This window comes from Hippoglossus hippoglossus, chromosome 12, assembly GCF_009819705.1.
Source record: "Hippoglossus hippoglossus isolate fHipHip1 chromosome 12, fHipHip1.pri, whole genome shotgun sequence".
NCBI lineage: Eukaryota > Metazoa > Chordata > Actinopteri > Pleuronectiformes > Pleuronectidae > Hippoglossus > Hippoglossus hippoglossus.
In genome coordinates, this window is record NC_047162.1 from 1132735 (window position 1) to 1156103 (window position 23369).

At 39.7% G+C, this 23369-nt stretch overlaps 1 protein-coding gene and 1 long non-coding RNA gene across 5 annotated transcripts; one reads left to right on the forward strand and one right to left on the reverse strand.

Moving 5' to 3' along the window:
* Positions 1 to 1796: 1796 nt before the first annotated feature.
* syk (spleen tyrosine kinase) lies at positions 1797 to 23154 on the reverse strand. 4 transcript variants are annotated; one of them, XM_034602786.1, is made up of 15 exons: positions 22981 to 23154; positions 17431 to 17536; positions 14268 to 14740; positions 13684 to 13844; positions 10484 to 10622; positions 10203 to 10284; positions 10058 to 10104; positions 9220 to 9282; positions 6982 to 7057; positions 5951 to 6110; positions 5121 to 5330; positions 4026 to 4215; positions 3245 to 3385; positions 2298 to 2410; positions 1797 to 2161 (listed from the first exon to the last, which is right to left on the reverse strand). In XM_034602786.1, exons 3-15 carry the CDS (start codon positions 14667 to 14669, stop codon positions 2089 to 2091), a joined length of 1857 nt encoding a protein of 618 aa, XP_034458677.1. In that variant the 5' UTR covers positions 14670 to 14740; positions 17431 to 17536; positions 22981 to 23154; the 3' UTR covers positions 1797 to 2088. The 4 variants fall into 4 exon arrangements, with proteins under 4 accessions (XP_034458677.1, XP_034458676.1, XP_034458678.1 ...); XM_034602785.1 differs by lacking the exon at positions 22981 to 23154 and having other exon boundaries at positions 17431 to 17760; XM_034602787.1 differs by lacking the exons at positions 9220 to 9282; positions 22981 to 23154 and having other exon boundaries at positions 17431 to 17664.
* LOC117771979 lies at positions 4222 to 21881 on the forward strand. Its single transcript, XR_004615689.1, has 3 exons — positions 4222 to 5092; positions 5485 to 5487; positions 21870 to 21881. It is a non-coding gene; the product is annotated as an uncharacterized LOC117771979 (long non-coding RNA).
* Positions 23155 to 23369: the final 215 nt, after the last annotated feature.

Here is a 23369-nt window from a genome sequence, read left to right on the forward strand (position 1 = left end):
TGACTTCTTCCCCGGAGTCCCTTTGCCTTATCGTCCGCAGATCCAGGGCCACATCGTGGATTATGATGGTGGATCGCGTATCAGAGATCGTAATGGCGGATCCTGTATCGTGTTGGCATCTGATAGTGGTGGTGGACCACGATCGAGGTGGCAGCTGATGGTGGATCCTGATGGCGGCAGTGGACCATGACTGTGGACTATAATGGCATCCGATCTTGATGGTGGATCATGATCGTGGTGGCTGCTGACCATAGACTATGATTACAACAAGACTGCTTGATATATAATATTTCTCCTCAGATACTCGACCATTACTGACAATAATCCATCAATTCATTGACCTTCAGTTATGCTTCAAAATGTTTATTCTTATCAATGCTGCTAAAACCCTTATCTTTCTGATGTTCTCCTTTACACTTGACATCTACTGCACTTCTGTCCGTCCTGGGAGAGGGATCCCTCACATGTGGCTCTCTCTGAGGTTTCTACATTCTTTTTACCCTGTTAAAAGGTTTTTAGTAGTTTTTCCTTCCTCTTGTTGAGGGTTAAGGGCAGAGGATGTCACACCTTGTTAAAGCCCTATGAGACAAACTGTGAATTGTGAATATGGGCTATACAAATAAAGTTGTATTGATTGACTTCATCTGATAACAATTGAAATGAATATGGATGAGCACCTACATCACTGTATAGTGAGTCAGGTGCAGACGTATATGGGATTCAGCCTTACTCCTTACGTTTAACAGACGATGAAGTCACTGGTTCGGACACTGTTCCAGCTAAACTAACATATTTAATAAATGTGTTAATAGACCACAGTAGGATTGAAGAAGGCTTCAGTTATTTCTCTTCATAAAACAACCAATAAATCGTAGAAAGGAAACAAAAGGCCCATTTAAGTTTATGCACATTGTAAAGGTCAAAGAAAGAATGATATATGAACACATTGACATGTCCAGCCAGTGAAATGAGATGAAAGCATCTCTTTGCATTGACATCTTTATTTTGAATCTAAATGACCCTATCAGGAAGAGGGACCTGTAAATCACAGTTCACACTGTATATTTTACAAAAGCTATTTGTTCAAGAGTCATACAGGTAGATATTAAAAAGTGGAGATTGATTGGACAGTTAAGGCCTAAATGCACAACTTTTTATACCTTATATATAACATACACCTGCAGGTGTGATCACTTTCTTTATGTGGACCATTAAACTATATAATGTGTTATAATTATGAGTAAACTTTCCTTCCATTCATTTTGTAAGGCCATGGCACTGAAAGCACAAAAAACAAAATGTGGGCTGAACTTTTGCTTTGTGTCAACTCTAAACCTCTTCATGACTCTGCTGCTACCTGCTGGTGTACATGGCAGAGCTGACATAGAGACAAACAGCCATTCCCTCTCACATTCACACCTACAATCAAATTAACCTAACCCCAATTGGCATGTTTTTGGACTTTAGGGGGGGGGAGAACCAGGAGAAAACCCACACAGACATAATGAGAAGATAAAAACTCCACAAAGAAAATCCCATTCAAACCAAGAACCTTCTAGCTGTGAGACCAGGAGTGCCATTCACTCTTTCCAAAATATTATTAGAAATTCATCCTTCAGGAGTTCCAGTCTTTTACTGTGTCTGCCTCTCTCTCTGTATGATTGTGTTTGTGTATTCTGTTCTTTCTGATGATTTACTGATTATATTTTTCAGGGGAACGTTTTTTTCTAATCCGATTCTAGGGTCTAAGTGCAGAAAGTGTTCTGTGGAGTCCCTATGACAAATCAGACTCTGCATTACTCTCAAACAATAAACTTTTATTCAAGGATTTTAGGTTAAGCTATAATGACATTGAAATGGTAAATCTTTAATACATACAATGCACTGATATGAAACACTTCTAGCAAATTCATTAGTTATATAGTTTGTTTGCTGTAACATGGATGTTACAGCTGGATACTCCAGTTGAAGTTAATGTTTTACAAATGAATTCATATTTCAAAACCATGTCCAATCATTTGTTCATTATTACATTCAGTTTTCCATCAGCCAACATTTTGCATAGTCTCATAATATCCATGTGAAGAATCACTGTGCGATGTCATAATAATAGTCTCGTAGTCTTTGCTCAACTATGGTGAATCCAGCTCTTTCATCTGCCCTGTAACACATGAAAAAAAGCAAGTAGTTATCAAAGATGAGGTCTCTCTTATATTCCTGTCTGCTTCGATCCAGTCTGATGTTACCAACATACACGATCACATGTGAGGATGATAAAAGGACAGCTTGTCGCTTACTTGTATGTCCAGCAAGTTGTCATGAGGGCAAATATCTCTGGTGGACAGTTCAGTGGAGCGTCCATACGCTTTCCACTTTCAATCATCTGCATGACATCATTTCCTTTCATTCCCTGTGAACAGGGATACATTCGGATGAAATGAGGCACCATCACAGGCTTTGATCACTACATCTGAAAGGTGGGCAGGATGGAGGAGGGGACGTTTTGGTATGCACTAAACAACAAAGCACAGCGACTGCAGGACTCTAAACTGGAGATTCAGTTGTTGTTGACGTTGTTGTATAGTGAGTAAGTAAGTGATGGAGAGAAAGAGTGAGGGAGTGAGCAAGTGAGGGATCGAGTGAGTGAGCAAGTAAGTGAGTGATCGAGTGAGTGAGTAAGTAAGTGAGTGATCGAGTGAGTGAGTAAGTAAGTGAGTGATCGAGTGAGTGAGTAAGTAAGTGAGTGATCGAGAGAAAGAGCAACAGAGTGAATGAGTGAGTGAGTGATCGTGTGATCGAGTGAGTGAGTGAGGTAGTGAGTGAACACGTAAGGGGGAGAGTGATTAAGAGAGTGAATGAGTGAGTAAGTGAGTGATCGAGTGAGCGTGTGAGTGAGTGAGTGAGTGAGCGAGTGAGTGAGTGAGTGAGTGAGTGAGCGTGTGAGTGAGTGAGTGAGTGATCGAGTGAGTGAGTGAGTGAGTGAGTGAGTGAGTGAGTGATCGAGTGAGTGAGTGAGTGAGTGAGTGAGTGAGTGAGTGAGCGTGTGAGTGAGTGATCGAGTGAGTGAGTGAGTGAGTGAGTGAGTGAGTGAGTGAGTGAGTGAGTGAGTGAGTGAGCGTGTGAGTGAGTGATCGAGTGAGTGAGTGAGTGAGTGAGTGAGTGAGTGAGTGAGTGAGTGATCGAGTGAGTGAGTGAGTGAGTGAGGTAGAGATTGAGAAGGTAAGTGAGTGAGTGATAGTCACACCTTGTATGGTTTCTGGCCGTAGGAATAGGACTCCCACATGAGCACTCCAAAGCTCCACACATCACTTTTGGATGAGAACTTGAAGTAGTTGATACATTCAGGAGCGTACCATTTCACTGGCCACTTCCCATGACCCTTGGCCTGTAGGGGAAGATACACACAAAACATCAGTGGGTCTGATTTGCGTTGTATTGGCCACACCGTTGCACTGAAGAGACTGTGTTAGCTATTCTGACGCTCATGTTTTTTTCTTTTGGTTGTTAAGCAAGTGCAATTCTTCTATTGACAGAATATGATCGAATGCTGGATGATACAGTATGTTTATAATATGCATATTGAGACAGGCTGTTGCCACCTTTGCAGAGATTGTAATGTTTTGTATGCACATTCATTTTGTCCTTTATTTTCTTTTATGCGCAGAGTGAAGGAGTCTACTGTTAAGGACTGAGAGATTAAACTGGAGACTTAAGATAAAAGTATCTAAAATTATAGTTGTAATCCATTTTTATTTGGTTTCATTCCCAGAGCTTTTCCCAGAGTTTGAGCTTAAGTTCCCAAAAACCAGAACGACTTCTCCTAAATCAAAATATGATTCTACTTTTTCTACAACAGATTTATAATGTCAAATGAAATAATGTTTCTACTGGTGTGCAACTGTGAAAGACTGTAAAATGGCCTAATAATTTGGGGGATAGCCATATTGCCCACTAATCGCTCCCATTTTACTGTAATGTAAGTTTACCCACCACTGTTTGTATAGACTGTATATAAAGGCAGTTACCTTGTAGTAGTTATGCTCCTCTGCGACAGCTTTGGAGAGGCCAAAGTCACTGATCTTGGCATAGTGCTGCGTGACCAGCAGCACGTTCCTGGCAGCAAGGTCCCTGTGGACAAAGTTATGCTCCTCCAGGTACTTCATCCCTATAGACACCTGATGGACCAGCTCTGTGATGTTCTTCATGGTAGTTTGCCTGTAGATTGTCAAATGTTATTTTAACTGTGAGTGTAGAAAAATAGGAATGAGAATGGGAAGCTGCTCACAAACAATCTTTGGAGATACCCTGAATTCTGAGCATAGGTTTCAAAGAGTAAATTAATCAGACTTGAAATGTTTTCTCTACCAACATCTCAATTAGGAATAAACCTTAAACAGATTTCTGTTTCAAAACACGTGTCTGTGTTTTGCTGCCGTTTGGAAAGCTCAGCACACTTGTTGTTACTAACTTTACTAATGACCTGTGGAAGCTTCCAAAGGACATGATGCAATGGACAGGTCGTAAATGGTTTATATTTCTATACCGCTCTTCTTGTCTTGATGAACACACAAAGCGCTGTTTACAGTACAGTTCTTTGCCATTCATACAGTGCTGCTATGGCCAGCTCTATTTCTATTCGAAATACTTTGGAATGGGGATCGAACCTCCAACCTTCTGTTTAGAAGACGACCCGCTCGATCCCCTGAGCCACAGCCGCCCCATCCATCTAATAATCAGTGAAAGACCCTACATTCAGAAGATCGGTAACATTTACCAATGCACTTGACTTGCAGGACAATGGTCCCAGAGAATATGTTGCTATAAAGAATAAATATAATATGAAAACTATAATATATATAAATATACAACACAATAACATATCAAACTAAAATAATCTTTAGTAGTTTCTATGATAGAGAACTGATGCCTAATGATAGATAACAATTTTGAATTTGCAACTTTAATACAAAGAGCACAGTCCTTTGACTCACCTTTTACAGATATCAGGGCTCACAAAGTTGAGCTTTGAAAAGTGAGGGGCCACATGTCCACTGAGCAAAAATCATATCCTTTACCACTGAGATTGAAATCAGTTCTCAGGATCCTTTCGGAGCACCTACTTGTTTTTCTGCAGGAACTTGTTGAGAGGTCCGAGCTCAGCCAGCTCCATGACCAGCATGAGGTTCTCTGCCTCACAGATGCCAATCATCCGGACGATGTAAGGATTGTCCAGCTGCTGCATGACGTTGGCTTCTCGCAGCATTTCCTCTCTCACCGACGGGTTGTGGTCATCGTTCTTCAGAACTTTTACTGCAACAGGCTTTTCTGTCCTAATAAAGAGGAATGGGTTGTATTGACACTCACTACAAATGCACAAATCCACAAAAGCACACCAGCACAAACAAGTATTAGCACAACACAATTAGTAACACAACATAATGGAATAAGAGGAGACAAACTAAGTCTTTACATCAATAAACGAAGCATGTACGAGAAAGGTAAGTGTTTTCATGTCAAGACACATCTCAGCAAACACTGCTCTGACAGGGATGTTGTGTCTCTGGCTATAAGTAGTCCTGGTCAGATGGGAAAAACCTGACACTGACAGAAAGCAGGAAAATCAAGTAAAATCACAGTTGAACTGATGCATGTCTATTCTAGTGATTGGTAGGTTATGGCAGAGGGGACAACACTTAAATATGCCATGTTTGTGTCTGTGACCTATTGGTGGCCCCGAAGGACAAAGCACATACAAGAAAGAAAGCATCCTTAAGTTTGTGCTCTTTGTGTGTCCCCATAGAAAAATACATAATAATGATTTAGGGCATATGAACTAATATCAAAATTTGGGCAAGATGTAGATGTCTGACAGCAATTATCATTGCATCATAGTGGCCAGTTAAAAGGGGGGAGTTGTGTTATTTGTAGGTTGTGACGTGATTTGACATACTTCCTCATCTTGTAGATGCCCTTCATGACTGTACCAAAGTTCCCAGAGCCCAGCTCTCCATCCTCCAAGAAAAGGCAGTTGCGATCCACTGTGGAGCTCCTGAGTTCGTCTGGGTCTGCGTATGGACTCTCATATACCTCTGTGTCCATTGGCATGCCCTCTGATGGAGAAAGAACCGTGTCACATCAGACAAATAGCGATTTAGATACTTAGATACAAAAACGTTTTGACGTGGATACTATATCTTTTTCAACAAGCCCTTGATTTTAAATTAATTCTTGATTAGGTGCCCTCATACGTAGGGAAACATGATTTGGGTTAAAACAAGTACTCTGTTCTGTCCAAAGGACTTTCGTTGTCATGGCTACAAAAATGAAGATTTAGTTATGGTTTCAGGATGATCATGTTCATCGTTAAGAAGAAAAGTTGTCTGTTGTTTGGAAATGGGAAATAAATGGGACAGGGCTCTCTGGTGTGACATTTGTGCACTTTGTATACCCAAAATCCATGTCAATCATCTTGTAGTGCTTCCTTGACTTATTAAAAATAAATAATAAAAAGTTGCCTTTGTAAAATAATCCAGACGGCAATTAAAATGTTCACTAAAACATATGTGCTATGGCAGTTTAGGTCTTTAGAAAGATGAATTTAATGCATCTTCACAAATAATACTTTGTAAAAAACAAAGTGGTGTGTACACATGTGCAGATTACTCTGTGATGACTCCCCAGGATTCTACCTTCAGAGGCTAAAAATAAAAGAAATTGAAAATAATCAAAGATATATTTGAAGGTGGCATAAATGTTTTAGTTTAGATATGAAATCAATGCCTGTCATGAGCATTCAAACTTTTCAATCTGATCAGTCAAAGCATTTCACTCTGTCTGCTTCCACTGAACTGAGCTAATCTGAAACCAACATCTCAAAGTTGATCAGAGCTTCAGCAGTCTTAGTTACACACAAGCAAGCCAGCAAGGAAACACTGTGAAACTTTCTTTTTCATATATGTTTCCAAATTTAAAATAACTTACCTTTGATGTCTCCTTGATTGTGGGGGAACCTGGTGTCATAAGCATTTAGATCTGTGGTGGTTCGAGGTCCCTGGCCCTGTGATCAGTTATCAAAGGCAAAGTTTGAGAGAACATACAGATGGAGAAACACACGATTATTCACAGGGTACACTGCTGAAATATCATCTGCAATGAGTGAATTCATTCCATAAACAGGCAACAACTAAATGTCTTTCTTATGCAGCAAGGAGCCAGTCTTTATATGGACCCTGTATTACAGTGATTGACTGAAATGAATCAAGGTCAGATTCAAATATGTGTCTGTTAAATCTGCCCATTGGCAAAAGGAGAGTATATATATATGTTTCAGGAGAACCTTTTTTAGTAATCAGTCAATATCACTCTAATACATGGTGTCCATTAAATGGGCCATTGTATGATTATCCATACAAAGGGGTTTAGAGGAAGAAAATAAATGCTTGGTGTTAACATCTTCCTTCACATGCATTCAAAGAAGGGGTATGGAACAAGTTCACGAAATGATTTACTGTTCAGATGTTCCTCAGGCACTTTGTAACAGCTCAGTGTCAAAGATCTGCGAACGTTGAAACATGTAATAAGTCCCACACCCCTGCTTTAAAAATATAAACATCCAAGAACCTTTCTGGGTCTCCAGCATTGATGACTAGAGCACCACAGAAACATTTTTAAATGCAATTGGATTTATAGAAGTTGGAAATGCTGAAAAGGTGTGCGGTGCATAAAGCTTAGCTTTAGGTAACAAAGTCACAAGTTTCAGGCAGAAGTCATTCCAGATGCTGCCACCTTCAAGGATCACACCTGGTTTCCCAGCGTTTGAACGTCTAACCTCTCAGAGGTCTACTCAGAGTAGTATTTCAGGGAGTCCTCTTTTCACTGAAACATTTCAACACCAAACACGTCATAAGGCTGACAAGGTTGTTCGAAACCAAAGGCTTCTCCGGGAGATGTCCCTCAGCACTGACACTTCCAATGGATCTTCTCACACTAAATATCCCACAGTCCACTGTGAGTGTTATGCTTCTGTGGCTTGTCTCTAATGAGGAAGGTGTGACCTCATATTGGACAGAGCATCAAATATTTATATTTTATTTAATTTCTACAGAGGATATAATACAATTTTAGATGTACTGATGATTTGTTGAAATCATTTGGAAGGTCTCTTTAAATGACAAGTCATTCAATTAATTAAGGCTAACATTCACATCCCTTCCTACACATTTAAGGTGGCACACACTTGTGATGTAAGAGAGTTCACTTAATATCAACTGTTTTTCATTTTAATTCTGTTGTTTAGAAACTCACTAGATGAGTCGCAGAATCTTAACATCAATTTGACTGAAGCATAAGCTTCCTAAAAATATTTTGATATAATATAGTATAATATATGCTTTATATACATACAAACTACTATGTAACAAAACAAAATGAATATTTTGTTCAGTTCAGTAGAAGCTAGAGAAACTGATCAGGGTGTTGTTCATATGTCACAAACATGTAACTCTTCGGTGAACATGTGATATTCATCATCAGTTTGTCATTTTGTGACAGGTTTGTGTTTTTTGTCGATGTAAATGAAAGGAAAGCATACATTTTAAAGTTGACTTCAAATCCACTGTTTCTAAACTTGACACAGTTAAAATGTCCTAATTGTTTTGTTAAAACAAATTCATGCATTTGTCAATTTAGTGCGGCTCTTTTTGGTATGAAAGCCAACAAAGGGACACAGATGTGGATTTCAACATGAGACTGAGACCCTACTTTCAAGGTGGTCTGACTCTGGTTGTTTCCTCTGGTGCAGAGTACCATGGAATCGTATGAAAGGCTGTTTTACTGGAGAGGAGAAAGGTTTGCCTTGCTGGTAGCTGTTAGGTTATTAGGATTGATCAGCCTGAACATAATTTCGTGACAATCCATTCGCTGTTGAGATATTTCAGTGTGGACCAATGAGTGTGTTGATCCTTGATGACATGTTTGGTCTTGAAGTGCACTTGCAGCGGGAGGCAGCTCCTGAATGGGACACAGCAGAACAGACTGCAGGCTGTGATTCAGCACTGAATGACCTCTGGATGGTGATAGAGTGTCATCACATCTCATAAATTAAATAAGTTTGAGTGTGTAGTAAGAAGCAAAATCACACAGGGAGAGAGTTGGGGTGGGGGGGGGTTAAACACGGCGGTGACCAGTGGCTTTATGACGAGGCAGGGGGTGTGTCAGCACCTTTTTTCGGCCAGGAAAGGGAACAATTTTGAGTCTGGACAGAATTCCACCTGCTGCATTTTGCTAGAAACCAAAATGTCAGAGAGGTTATCACTACGTGACCTGGTAATGTTCCGGTCATCACAGTAGCACTCAGGACTCAGGAAAAGGTTATTTCTGAGACTAAACGCTGAGTCTTTCAACTCTAAACTACAGAAAACATAGCAACACTATGGGTTCACGATATAACATTCCCTTCCTCATTCGCCTTCTTTCTTTTCTTTTTTTAACTTGGAACACCAAATACATGTTTCAGATCACATAGATTAGATTTATATTATATTATTTAGACATATATCAACAACAGACATTCATATTTCAAAGATTCCATTAATCTCAATTGTGTTACATGGAGCCAAACAGGTGTTACTTAATTCCTGCTCTTAATTATTAAAAAACATGAATTGACAGACAGACACAGATAGATAGATAGACAGACAGACAGACAGACACAGACACAGACACAGATAGATAGACAGACAGACAGACAGACACAGATAGATAGATAGATAGATAGACAGACAGACAGACAGACAGACAGACAGACAGACAGACAGACAGACAGACAGACAGACAGACAGACAGACAGATAGATAGATAGATAGATAGATAGATAGATAGATAGATAGATAGATAGATAGATAGATGCAGCAATGCTTTAAATATGAGAATATGCAAATGACACCACACACACACACACACACACACACACACACACACACACACACACACACACACACACACACACACACACACACACACACACACACACACACACACACACACACACAGAACTTACAAGGGTAGTAGATAGTCCAGGATGGTCCCTTGGGAGTAGTGGCCGCCCTATTAGTATCAGTGTGAGTATGAGCACAGCGTATGACACATGTAGATTAGATATGAACATTGATATACAGCAGACTTTGAAAGACAGTCATTTTTACCAATGTCTGCATCAGGTCTTGGACAGGCCTCTGTTAACACCCGCAGTAGGCCGTCTGGTTTGTATGAGTAGTGCTCCACCAGCTGTGGTACAGACAGAAGTTCACACGTCAGACACTGATCAGACTGAAAATCTTTGTAATCATATTTTTGAGAGAATAATTTGGTCCCAGTCACCGATGCATCAGACAGCCGCTGCGACACGTTCAAAACCTGGTGCTCAGATTCACAGTTAAAGATGAACAGTATTTAATAGAAGAAATATGAAAAGCATTGTGCTAACCTGCCACAGGGTGTCAAATTTCTTGCCATCTGGGATAGACAGTTTTCCATTCCTGTCCCTGTCAATGCGATAATGCATGACTTGTCCTTCATGTAGTAAACACAGAGCGTATGATCCTTTCAAATCTCTCCGTCGAATCCTGTCCACACAAGAAGAAGAAAATGAGAAGAAAGGGGACAACACTGACAAGTTCCGCTCAGTGCTCACAATGGATAAGGGACTAAATATAAAGATGGACAATACGACAAATCCCAAACGTGGAGCCAACGTGTTTGATGCTATTAAAAACAGCGTGAGAGATGATTGACAGCTGAGACTGACTCGCGATTGGTCGAGGATGTGTAAATGCGTGACGTCAATATGATAACCCTGTCCCCAAATTATTACTGGCAACGTTCATTTCTAGGATATTTTGGCTTCATTTCTGGATAGTAGGAGGAAGAGGAGACATGTCATCCATCTTTACATCCAGTTTATGCCAGGCCTCTCCAACTAATGGCCAGCGGGCTGTATACAGCGCCTTTGAAATTCCCATGGCCCGCAAGCCTGTCTGCAAATCAGACTAGCATATGTGTGATATACCTGAATTAAGATATATATCTGAGCAGCCTTATTTTGTATCACTCCTGTTCATGCATGCATGCAAACACACACACACACGGCGGCCACACGACTTGACACACGCTTGCACACTGACAGACACAGTGTAGTCAGAGGAAACATTACGTTGGTTAAGGTAATAGTGGATAGTTATGGAGAAGCTCAAATTAAATCCGTCTGTAGTCATGGTGATAATGTTAGTTTGTCATGATTTTATTAATATCTTATGAACATATCTGCGGTCAGTGGGACCTGCAGACAGAGTCAGCAGCAGGACGGAGGAGAGGTACTGAACCCTGTCTCATGTCCTTCCTCTGCAAACCACGTTTCTTTAGACCATCCTGCTTTGTCTAAAACAGAGTGAATCTTCATTCTTAATTTTCTAATTCCAAATTTTCATGTTAAATATATCAGTTGATGTTATCAATCTTGTAGAAAACTTAGAAAATATGCAATAATTAAGATCAGTGTGTATACGGTGTTTTTATGGCAAAATTGTCCCCAGGACTCCACAAGCTGGGTAGTTTTCCCCAGTGGCTTGTCACTCCATATCTGTTTGGATGGAAAGCTCTGTCTGAGCTGCTTCGATCAGAGCCCGTGAGTCTCACAGGCTCAACAGCCGGATGGATACTGTTGTTATATTCATCTTGTGTTCTACATTTACCTGAAAAAAACACGTCATTTACACACATCATATAAATACAAAGTATTGAACCATGGCATCAGTTTCAGTGTAAGGTTTCAACCCTGTTGACCACTTCCACTGAGTTACAGTTGCTGTCTGTGGTGATAGATGGCGGTAAAATACGTTTAATTTGCCAATGACTTGAATACATAATGTAGTGAACAACACTACATTTATCACAGCAACTCTATCAGTACAAAAGACATTGAGGTTACAGGAAAGCTTTTGGAGCTTCAACGTGTTTCTTTGAGCTCAAAGATTATTTATATTGTGATCTGACTACCTCTGTGCCAGAGCTCATGGTTTGTGGTTTACGACTTTTGTGATGGAGGCTCTTTCATCAAATGTTTTTTATTTTTTTATTCAAACCCTTTGAGTGACACCTTTTTTGGGTCATATTGTCATGAATTATTCTTATTTTCTTATAACCCGCATACAGGATCTGGCTCGACCTGCTGCAAGGGCCGATTGATTGATTTTATAAAAAAAAATAATTTTTTTTAACATTTGAAAATGCAAATTCTGTACAGAATTTTGTATGTATCACTTGGTTTTTTAACTTATGCATACAGTATTTTCTTTGATGTGTTGTCTACCTTGATTTTGATATGTTGATCATTGTTTGACAATCATTCTACTCCTTAATTTAGACATGCAACACCTGGAACCCTTTATCAATATATATTTAATGTTTTAATCATTCAACTTGTTTAGAAAGGGGACAGCGCAGATCTCACCCTGCTTCTCTTGTTTGGCTACTTCAGGAAGTGAACTACCGGAAACCACAGTGAGTGTGTGCTTGTGTGTGTATATGTCTGTGTGATTACGTGTGTGTCTGTGTGTTAGGGTGCTCAGCAGTTATAAATTCTCCACCTCGTCTTCGCTCAAGTGTAACAAGTGTTAAATATGTAGTACAGATGTTGCCTTTTCAGCGCCTCCATTTATTTCACAACTCCCAATGTTACTTTGTAGGGGTGCAAAACAACCGCACCACAGAATTATGAAACGTAGCAAAGAGCATAGAAGAAATGTAAGACTGTACAGGTAGAGTTGTAATCCACGTGAACTGTTTCCATTGTCTGAACTTCGCAGTTTTTGTGGCTCTTGTGACAGGATATTACTGCCCTTAGCAAAAACAAAATAGGAACAAAATATGTGATTGAGACTTATTGTCCCATCTGATGCTTCTAAGGAAAATAACTATGACCTGAAAACTAAACTAAAACAAATAAATTTGAAAAACCCTTGTTTGGAATAGGCTACACTACACCAGTGTAAATATGCCAACGTTTTACAATTCTCTCTGTCCACCAAACATTGACTATAATGACCAACAGTCAGCAATTGTCAATCCCACCATTGCATTCTCAATGATCTTCTTGAATGTCCCATAAGTAAAGAACCCGCAGGAAGAACCTGTATCAAAGTGAGATGAGAAGCCCTCAAATGCCATGTCTACCTTTTCCTCTCATTCGCTTCATCAACACGGGTACCGTCAATTCTACAATTCTACAGTGTGTTGGACCAGAGTATCAGGTCTGGTCCCAGGGTGGTAGTGACAATATGTGATGGGACCGTAAGCCACTGGCCCACGTCCACCAACATTTCCCAGTCTCAGGCCTGCTCCAACTGACCACTCCTGGTCAGTTGGAGCAGGCCCTCTCTGTCCCTCTTCCCCCTCATGGACAAATATTGTCCTTTGAACTTTGCTCAATGTGTTGTTCAGTAACTTTTCTTGGATGATTTCATGCTTAGGGATGAACACTTGTGATGAATTTGGTTTGATTTTGTGAGACCTTGCATACCAGTGAATTCTAGAGATTCTGAGCTCTGAACAGTTGTTCAGTTGTTCATCACACACTGTCAAATGTAAATGTACCCAAAGGATTTATAAAAACTCTTGTAAAATACTTACAGGAATTTTCCATTTGTACGGAAGCTACTTTGTAACCTGGGCTCAGAGTCTTCTCGTGTAATTGATCCATGGAACCAGGGCATTCTTTCATGTGCAGTGGTGGCAATGAGCTTCTCCAGCTTAGGCCTCTGGCTGATGATGGCCTGCTCCAGAGCTGCCCCCTGAACACACACATGACCAATGATCTTGTATCTACAATAAGAACACTTTAATGACCAAGTCAGATCTGTGGCTGGTTAGTAAGACACTGGCTTTAACTATATACAGTGTGTGCAGATGCAATTGAGCGCATGAGCGGTTGGAGCCAAATACTGTATATCAGCAAGTGAAGTACGATCAGCAGCAGAATATGACACAAACAAAAAATGGTGGGGGTGACCATCCACTTGTACACACACACACACACACACGCACACACGCACACGTACTTATAACAGTGCAACATGAGAAAAGACAAAGTCGGATTGTTTGATTTTTTCCGCCCCACTTGACCAATGTTTTGCATTTCGGCTTTGCTTTGGTGAGAATGACGTAACAATAACAAACAGAATGATAGGGCTATAAGAATAAGAGATGACACTAACCTGCAGGTTCCAGGTCTGCTTTACGTACTCCCTGATCAGTTTTTCCTTCAGGTCCTCAAACGGCCCCACCTTCGGTTGCATGTTCTTGGGCCTGTTGCAGGGCTTCTTGAGGAGACACACAAGGCCATCCGTCTCCTGTGAGTGGTAGTCAATCACATCCTCAGGGTTCATGTAGCTCTTACCACCAGCTATAGCATATGTTTCATTTGGTTGTCTTTCAATGGTGTAATGGTAGCAGCGGTTTGAGTGCAACACAGAGAGTGCAAAGCCTCCAAGATAGTTGCGGCTTTGCCGTAGCAGGTACAAGCCGTTGCCAAGGCCTGCCTGCTGTAGGTATCCTTCTGCGTCCTCCCTGGTGATGTTGCCATAGAAGAATGGCAATGTATGCACACTTTCAGCCATTTTGGCTTCTGGATGATGGCTCCCTTAAGGATGTTCCCCTCACAGAGTTCAGCCAGTGAGATGCAATAATCCTAAAAACAAAGACCGAACTCTGTCAGTGACATTTGACTTGCACCTCAGTGTACACTGGAAGGGGAGTGTAAAACAGAAAAATTCAAACAGGAACATAACCACATGTGCAGCTCACAAACTGATCATCGGATCAGCACTGTAAGGTGAGCTATACACAAACCTGCTGTGCCTCAGCAATGAGCAGCCCTTTATGTGTATCCTGATCATGTTTACTCCTCTAAGAACTAGTGTTTGAGAAATATAAAAAATACATTGTTATGGTAGAAAATGATCAAAAGTCATAATAGACCTACAACTTCATAACTGCAACAATTTCCCTACTGATACTACTATATATTGTTGGGGCTTTTATGGCCTTTACTTTTGATATGAAGGAGAAAGGCTGTTAAGGGGGGACATAGATGGTGGGGGAGGACATGCAGCAAACGGCCACGGGCCGGAACCGGACCTGCTGCAGTTCAGGCACTGCCTCCTTGGGGCGTCGGTTCTACCTGGTGAGCTAACCATGCTTGATTTTGAACAAGTTAGATCATTAGGGAAAATAGAAAAAGGTCAGTGGTGCGATGTTAAAGTACTTTTACTTCATCACTAACCTGCCATAGACTTCTGAGTACAAATTAATATTTTATTGTATTATATTATTTCATTTTGGTAGCTTGCACTAGCAGGTGAAGCAGCCACTTGGTTTAATATAAAGCTACAAATTAGATAAATAGGTCTCATCATTATATTTTAGCCAAACTGAAGTGTGTGCGAGTGGTCTAAAGATACTAAAGAAAAAAAGTAGTAAGGGAAATTTAAGTGACTTTGTAGATTTTTTGTTATTATATATCTTAAATATTTACTATTGTTTTTTGCACATGTGGTTTAAGTATTTATGTTAACTATTGTCACCCCATATTTGCGTTTGTGTAACTTTTAAGTTAATTTAATTTAAATTTAAATGTAATACCTCTTCCTTTTCTCTTTAGAGAATAAGACAATATGTTTTACTGCAGCAATATGTTTTACTGAGGGAATGAAGCACCATCTGAATCGGGTCACCAAACATCTGTTGAACTGAAAGAGTTGACATTCGGAAAAAAAGGCTGCTAGCACTGTTAACATTAGCCACACTCAGCAAAGTAAAATGACAATGTATAGCTGCACATGCTGGGATTAGACTGAACTCAGTTGCGTTTTCTTACTTTTAGACTATTTGGCTAATCTACATTTCAGTTTGCTTTACTTGTATGGAACATCAATCATAATCACATGTGTGTGTTTATGGGAAGAGCTGAATAAGCAGCATCATTGAGGAAATGGCTGTGCTGAGTGATCTTGATAATGTGAGCACGCTGCTCTCCTCAGCCTGACATACGTCCCCTGCCTCTTAACCTTCCAAAGCTCCAGAGCCTTCACACGCTTACACTAGGTTGAATTGACACATGAGGCTTTTGCAAAGTTTGATGAACTATAAAGGGACAGATGGTATGTCTGTGCTATTCATATGTAAATCTGTAATGTGTAAGTCTATACAGAATGAGATTGCGTAGTAGCTTTAATTACTATAAATATTTTCTTATTTTCCTACTATTTTTTTAAGGTTAAGATTTTGGAAGCTGATATCAAACACTAAATGTTTTTACAATTTCTGTCAGAGCATGTCAAGCTTTATTCATTTTAGACAATCCCTCTGACTTTGTAAAGTCTTTTAAACAATATCTATATTACAGGTAGTCAGCGAACGGGAATGCATTTGGTTATTAAAGATAACTGATTGAATAAAGAAAAACTGTTGATTCAAACGACGCAGACACTTTCTCACAAGATCTTTCTGCCACTTCATCATAGTCAGATATTTTCTTACACTCAGGTTTTTGTCATTAATCATTCAGCTTTATTATAATGGCTGAAATAACAAATTAACTTCAACTTGTGGTCCTTAATAATTCTTCTCTTAGTCTACTGGCAGAGTTGCATTAGGAACTAAATGCTTCACGGGGGAAATGCAGTTTTTACTGCAATACATTTATTGTCAGTTTCTTTGCAGATTACAAGCGTAGACAATGAATTAGGGGTTATTACTCATTACAACATTTTTGGTCTAAACTACAATACGTTTTTTGGAACACAGCACCATTTCTCCTATGAATGTGTGTAGCACATAACACTTTCCAACACGCTAATCATCTCTCAACTCCCAAGATTTCTGTGGAGCTCTTATAGCGGGGCCCAATCCTGAGGTCAGAAACTACTCAATTAAACTCAGTGATTTGAGTACACAACCGTATATAAAGTAGTTAACTAGTTACACCCCAACAAACCACAATGACAGTATTTTAATGCAATACACTGTATAAGAATATATCTTTGCAGGGGCCATTTTCCTACAGAGGTATTTTGACTTTGATAGTAAACACATTTTGAGTATTTCTAAATTGGTATTCTTTGGAATATTTTGAGATATTAATGCTTGACATTAATATTAGCTGTCTGTATTGTGTACAATACATCTTCAGCAAAAACAAACTTTGTACCATTATTACATATTTTAATCAGTTTGTCTTGAAACCACACAAAATGATTATCATCTAAGTTATCTGAAACAAGGCTTGCTTTCTGATGCAGAATAACTCAGCAAAGTGAGAGAGGCACATTGACAATGAAAAGTTGAACATTTTAAACGGGGAGTAAAGTCTGCGCTTACTGTGTCCGTGGCGAGGAAGAGAGTTTGATCCTCCTCTAGAGAACTTCTTTCAGTCCTTTGACAGTCTGAACCACATATGAACAGGTCATCTCACATTCAGCAGCTCCTGGCAAACACGAAATGAGAACCATGAACACGAAGGCGTCGGTCACACACAGTTAATCCTGTTTGTGTTTTCTTGCAGATTCACTGACAGTTTGGTCACTGACACATAGTGAGCTGCTGGAGCAGTGAAGCTTCCTCATTTCAACAACTTCTTCTTCTCCTACTTCCCTTTTTTATTTGAACACTGACCAACGCGTCTGTTGCACACAGGAAATGATGTGGCAACTGTAATGACAAAAAACAAATAAGACACCAACTTAAAGATCATTGCATTTTTAATTTTAGTTCATGGAGGAAACAGCTGCTGAGAATGACTTAAAAGCGTTAAAAGCAACAGAAAAGGTTTTAGTTTTGCATACATTTTTAAACTCTGATATGTAATATATAATAGAACATAAAATATAAGCGGGATTATTTGACAGGCCTGCAGTATTAGAACTACAAATTATTATTGTTAATTTTTTTTGTCATGTCATGGGTTTCCCACTGTTTTTTATGTCTTTAAGTATAAGTTTTTGTGTCAGAACCTTTACTACAAGGAACCAGTTGCTCATTAACTTAATTCATTTGTATTGGTTTCAATATATTTGTGTCTGTTGTACTCTGCAGAAATGTCCAACACATGACAGCTAAATCTTATAAGAATTTGAATATGACAGTAAGCCTTTATAAGTGAGGTAAAGTGAGCTAACTATTATTTCATCCGAATGTTCCAGATTTATTGTTTTACATGAAACATTTATGTTGCAGCTTTTGCCCACATGGTGTACACAAACCAGGCCATATGGAATTCTGACTATGCCACCAGTGAATTATAATATTATTAAATAGTGTTGTTAAGAAATGGTTTATTCGTAAATAAACATTTAATTTGAATAACAATAATGTAATTGGATTCACTGATGTTCATGCAGGGTAGTCTACTTATATAAATATAAAAAGACATCATATAAGCTTTTATATGATTTGAAAGTGTAATTAGCAACTATAGCTCTTGGAGTTTGCAGTGGAGTAAATACAATACAACTGTAATATTTGCTTTAGAATAGACAGTAAAATAACTGTCCGATTTCTTAAAATGTGATGAACTCGTTATTTGTGTGTGCATGCATGTGTGTGTGTTTGCTAGTTTTTATATGATGGGGTTAGGGTTAGGGGTTAGTGACTCGTGTCACTGCAGGAACCAAAATCCCCCACGGGTAGTTTTTGTGTGTGTGTGTTTGTGTGTGTGTGTGCATGTGTGTCAGTCATGTGTCACTACCAGAGCATGTACACCACTCAGGAAGTGCACATTGGTTATTGTGTGTTCACTTTGTCACTGTTTCACTTTGGGGGGACCAGTTCAGCTTTTCTACCTCCAGAGTGAGGACAATGCTAAATTTACTTTCCAATTGCAGTGAACATGTCATTTTGTGCTTCTTCTTTTTTTGTCATTAAATATGTATTGTAGTATACAATACATATTTAATGAACTATTCCTGAAAAGATTAAGCTACAATATATTTTGTTCTATAACTTTTGTTTTTGATAACTGTTACTGTTTATACATAACATAACACACTAATCAACTAGGAATAATCTCACGATGACATATCAAAATGCTGAGAATGCAGTGATTTCATCCCCTCATAGAATTTCATCACATCCATTTCCGTGCCAACACAAAGGTCACACTGAGTTTTCTTATCAGTACAAAGTCACAAAGTCAATAGTCTGCATGAATGTGCACAGTCGTCCATTTTTCTTCTGAAAACATTTTCGTTTGTTTCAAATACGTTTTAAGAATTTTTTTGACAGTAACAAAAAAAAAAAAAGAAATAATGACTTCTTGAAAAACCGTTTGTGAGTGAATGGATCATGCTGCAGCGATGTGAATCACAGTGTCAGAGTAAGAGTGAAACGTAGAAGAGCAGCATGAAGGAGATGGTGCAACATTGTGACATTTCAGACACAGAGACAGGCGACATGCAGTCTTCAATCAGCTTCAAGGGCCTTCAGCTTTGTTTGGACTTGATGCACTGAGGAATGGAAAATGTCACCATACGATGATCGGCACCTCACACTCTGTGGGTGTTGTACTGTGGCCTTATTATAACTTTTTGAAAAGACTTAAATCTCACCCTCTTAGGGAAGTGAAGTGTCTTCACTTCCTCTGTTAGCAAGTGGTCTGTGTTTTTAAAGCTTCTGTTTTTACATAGAAATGTCTCTGTCTTTTAAGTCCTCTCAGTAACAGAATGCTAAATGCTCAGTTACAGGTTTTACCATTCTGTCACTCTGAATTTCACTGTCTTTCTTCATATGTGATGATAAAGGACTGGGAAATTACCCTTGGTGTCCAATTGCTTGCAGGGCTCACAGTAAATCATTTTTATATTCAACAAAAAGTCGAGAGATGTCTTTTGAAAAGATGCAATTATGATATCCAAAATTCCCTTTAAGATTGACCTGTAACTCTACTTTATATGGCTCTGCCTAATGACGCAACAGAGCTAACATAATCAGGAAGAAAACTCGCTCAGTCGGTGTGAAAAAAGTTGCTCACAGTTTTCAGACCCCTTCATATTTCTCACATAATATAATATAATAACATTTTGTGAATAAGGGATATACACAATACATTATGATCATGAGGATATGAATTTTAGTGGAAGGATTAAACCTACACCTAATTGTAAAATGTATTTTAAGATTGTATAATATAACAGTCTCTAAAGTAGAAATTAATTTGTGCCACTTGCATTACAAGATGTGCTGTACAAATCCTCAGGCTGCCAATAAACTTCAAATCCCAGTGGGGAATAAAGAGTGAACAGCCCCTGTGGCCACTTCTGAAATTCTTCTGTGCACATTACTCTTATAATGTGTCCTCGGCAGGAATCTTTACAGTATCACAGCGTCCCCTATTGATGAAAAGGCGTAAGACCACACAATGTCAAAAAATACACTGCATTCAGACCCATTCACTCTTTTCATTTTTTTGAAGCAGCCTTATGTTGAATTTTCAAAAATCCGTCAGTGACCTCCATGATTCTTAAATCGAAAAAGTGTGGAGCAACCATGACTAGAGCTGATCTCGAAACTGAATAATCGTGGTCGAAAGACCTTAATGAGAGATGAGACCAAGGACCTGATGATCTCATGGCTGAAGTGCAGAGATCCTGTGTGGCGATGGGAGAAACGTCCACAGGGGGAGCATCACTGCAGCACTCCACAAATCTGAGCTTTAAGGCAGAGTGGTCAGAGAGTAACCTGTCCCCAGTGAAAGACATGTGAAAGCACATAATGGACTCATTATGAGTCAAGAGTCTCTGGTCTGATGAGACCAAGACTGAACTGTTTGGTCTCAGTTCAAGTGTCAGGTCATAACCAAGTGTTATTTATACTCAAATGTATGTATGTCTTTGGATGTGTGTATACATTGATTGTAATCATAGCTGAGATGAACCCTATTAAACACTCAAAAGTAAAAAAATATATATACTTTTTACAAGTCATTTATTCTGTTTTGAGAAGACCCAACTAATCGCTGTTACAATACATGATTACATCCAACCGATGGATTACAATGTGTTTCACATTCACTTTGCCATTCAATTCTAACACAATTAAGTGACACATTCACAATACAGTTTAAGTGTTGCAGTTACTTATTTGTATAATCAGAAAAAATAACTAATCTTACAGATTGGGACGTTTTATCTCAGAGCAGAGAATTCACTGAGATCATTTTGACGTAGTGCAACATGAGGCCAGGGATGCTGCGCAGCTAAACACTGAGTCAGCAGTCTGCTAGCAAGTCTGTGATTGGCTGTCTGCCTGGTGCTACATCACAGCTCTTCTTCTTGTGACTGAGGAAAAGATATGTAGAGCTGCTTTCTGTGTGCTGGAGCTTGTTGAACATTGTAACATCGGTGTAGTACTTGTTTGTATTATTTGGAACGTTTTCTGTCTGATAACATACATATGTGTATATATATAGATATAGATATATATAGATATATAAGCATGCACTACCAACTCCATTCCATATTTATAATTTATATATAAATTGAACTGAGCACAAAAGTCAAGCCTGTCATGTAGGGGTCATGAACCCACAGTAAAGGTATCAACATGATCTGGAATCTGGTCCCCCCCCCCCCCCCCCCCCCCCCCCCCCATGACCAATATTGCAAAATGCAGAATGTCCAGCAGAGGGCAGCAGGTGAATTTAGTGGTGCCCCTCCGGCACTTTGTGCCCTACGCACAGCGCCTGGTGGCAGCCACTGTGCATTACTATATGCTGCATACACATATGAATTGTGGTGGTCATTTTGCATTAAATCTGACATGAGTCTGGAGCGTTTGCTTCTTGAGACGTCGAAAAATACTTCAAATTCCCAGTTGGTAATTCGAATAAAATATAGTATTGTATATGTTACTGTACTATATTACATATTTTTTACATATTTTTCAAAGATGTATCTCATACAAACAGCACTCATAGAATTAAGACTATTTTCCCTGACAGATACCACTGGAGGGGAGAGTAGGTTATTTTCATCATTTGGGTGAAGTGACCCGTTACAGACTGCTTTGTTGGGATGGATGAGGTTAGGTATTGGTCGGCAGGGATGTATTGAATTTGTCAGAGATGTTTAAGACACCAGTACGGACAACATTTGAGACTTTGATCAGTGGAGTATAGTCTCACGTATAGACTTTCTTCTGAGTGTTGACCCAGTGTGACAGAAATATGCATCATGGCTCTGCATAGGTCGGATTAAAAACCAGGCACAATAGGAAACTGCTCCAGGGGCTGAAAGTTCCCGGCTCGGTAGCAGTCAGTGTATGGTGACACTGTCTATACCAGTAAAACTCCAGACTGGCACGATGAGGACATTAAGGCAGCTCCTGTATTTGAGCTGATTTTGCACCCCTGTTTGTGGACGGGCTCTGGGACATGCTATCAATAACTTTAATCACATGATGCATATTTCTAAACACCAATCAACTCAAACTTAGCAGACAACAAAACACGGAGCCAATTCAAACGCGCATCATGGAAAATGAGTGAAATATTACAAGCTGCCAACTCTCCTGTGTGCCGCCGGATACTGATCCACAGCGGGGTAATGGTTCATACCAGCCTGGCATCTGCTCCATCTTTGTATTCACACAATTAGGAGTCACAATCACGCTCATGTTAATTCAGCTGCGCCTTTAATATCAATCCTGCGTGAGATTTGCACCAAGCAGCTCACAACATACAGAGATCTCTCTCCGCATCGCCTGCGTCCTTGTCTGTCTGTGCCGGGACATGAGCCACCAGGTTAACTCGTCTTTCTAAACCCGGTGCGTCGCTCCTCATCTCTGTCACGTGTTTAACTGCTGAATGTCGCGTTCTTGATTAAACGATCAGGGTGATCGTGTGAGAGGAATTCATGGAGGCGGTCGAACACTCACCCTGCGGAGCGCTCCCCGTTTAGTCCCATGCAGCTCCTCTGTCAGCCCATCGTTAAGCTGCGTGCGATCAGTGTGGATCTGAGCTGTGGATCTGAGCTGTGGATGTGAACTGGGAATCTGAGCTGTGGAATCTGAGCTTTGGATCTGAGCTGTGGATGTGCACTGGGAATCTGAGCTGTGGATGTGAACTGTGGACAGGACTGGTGTTTTCACGGTTCAGCAGTGCCATTCTCTTATCACTGCTTATAAATGTTTGTGAGTGGGCTTCCGCTCCGGGGGCTGCTGATCACTTCCTATTGGTGCACAGTCCTAGAAAATGACATCATTGGACATATGATGCTCGCTGGAACAAATCCCTAGACAGTCAGATTTTGATTTGTGGTTATTTA

What these genes read in the sequence shown, in the direction of transcription:
- syk (XM_034602786.1), bottom strand. Translation starts at nt 14,669, where the DNA reads ATGGCTGAAAGTGTGCATACATTGCCATTCTTCTATGGCAACATCACC. An exon ending in CCTTTCCTGGCCGAAAAAAG is followed by an intron (nt 7,058 to 9,219) that starts GTGCTGACACAC and finishes AACTGATCACAG; the next exon opens with GGCCAGGGACCTCGAACCAC. An exon ending in ACAACTTGCTGGACATACAA is followed by an intron (nt 2,162 to 2,297) that starts GTAAGCGACAAG and finishes CATGTGTTACAG; the next exon opens with GGCAGATGAAAGAGCTGGAT.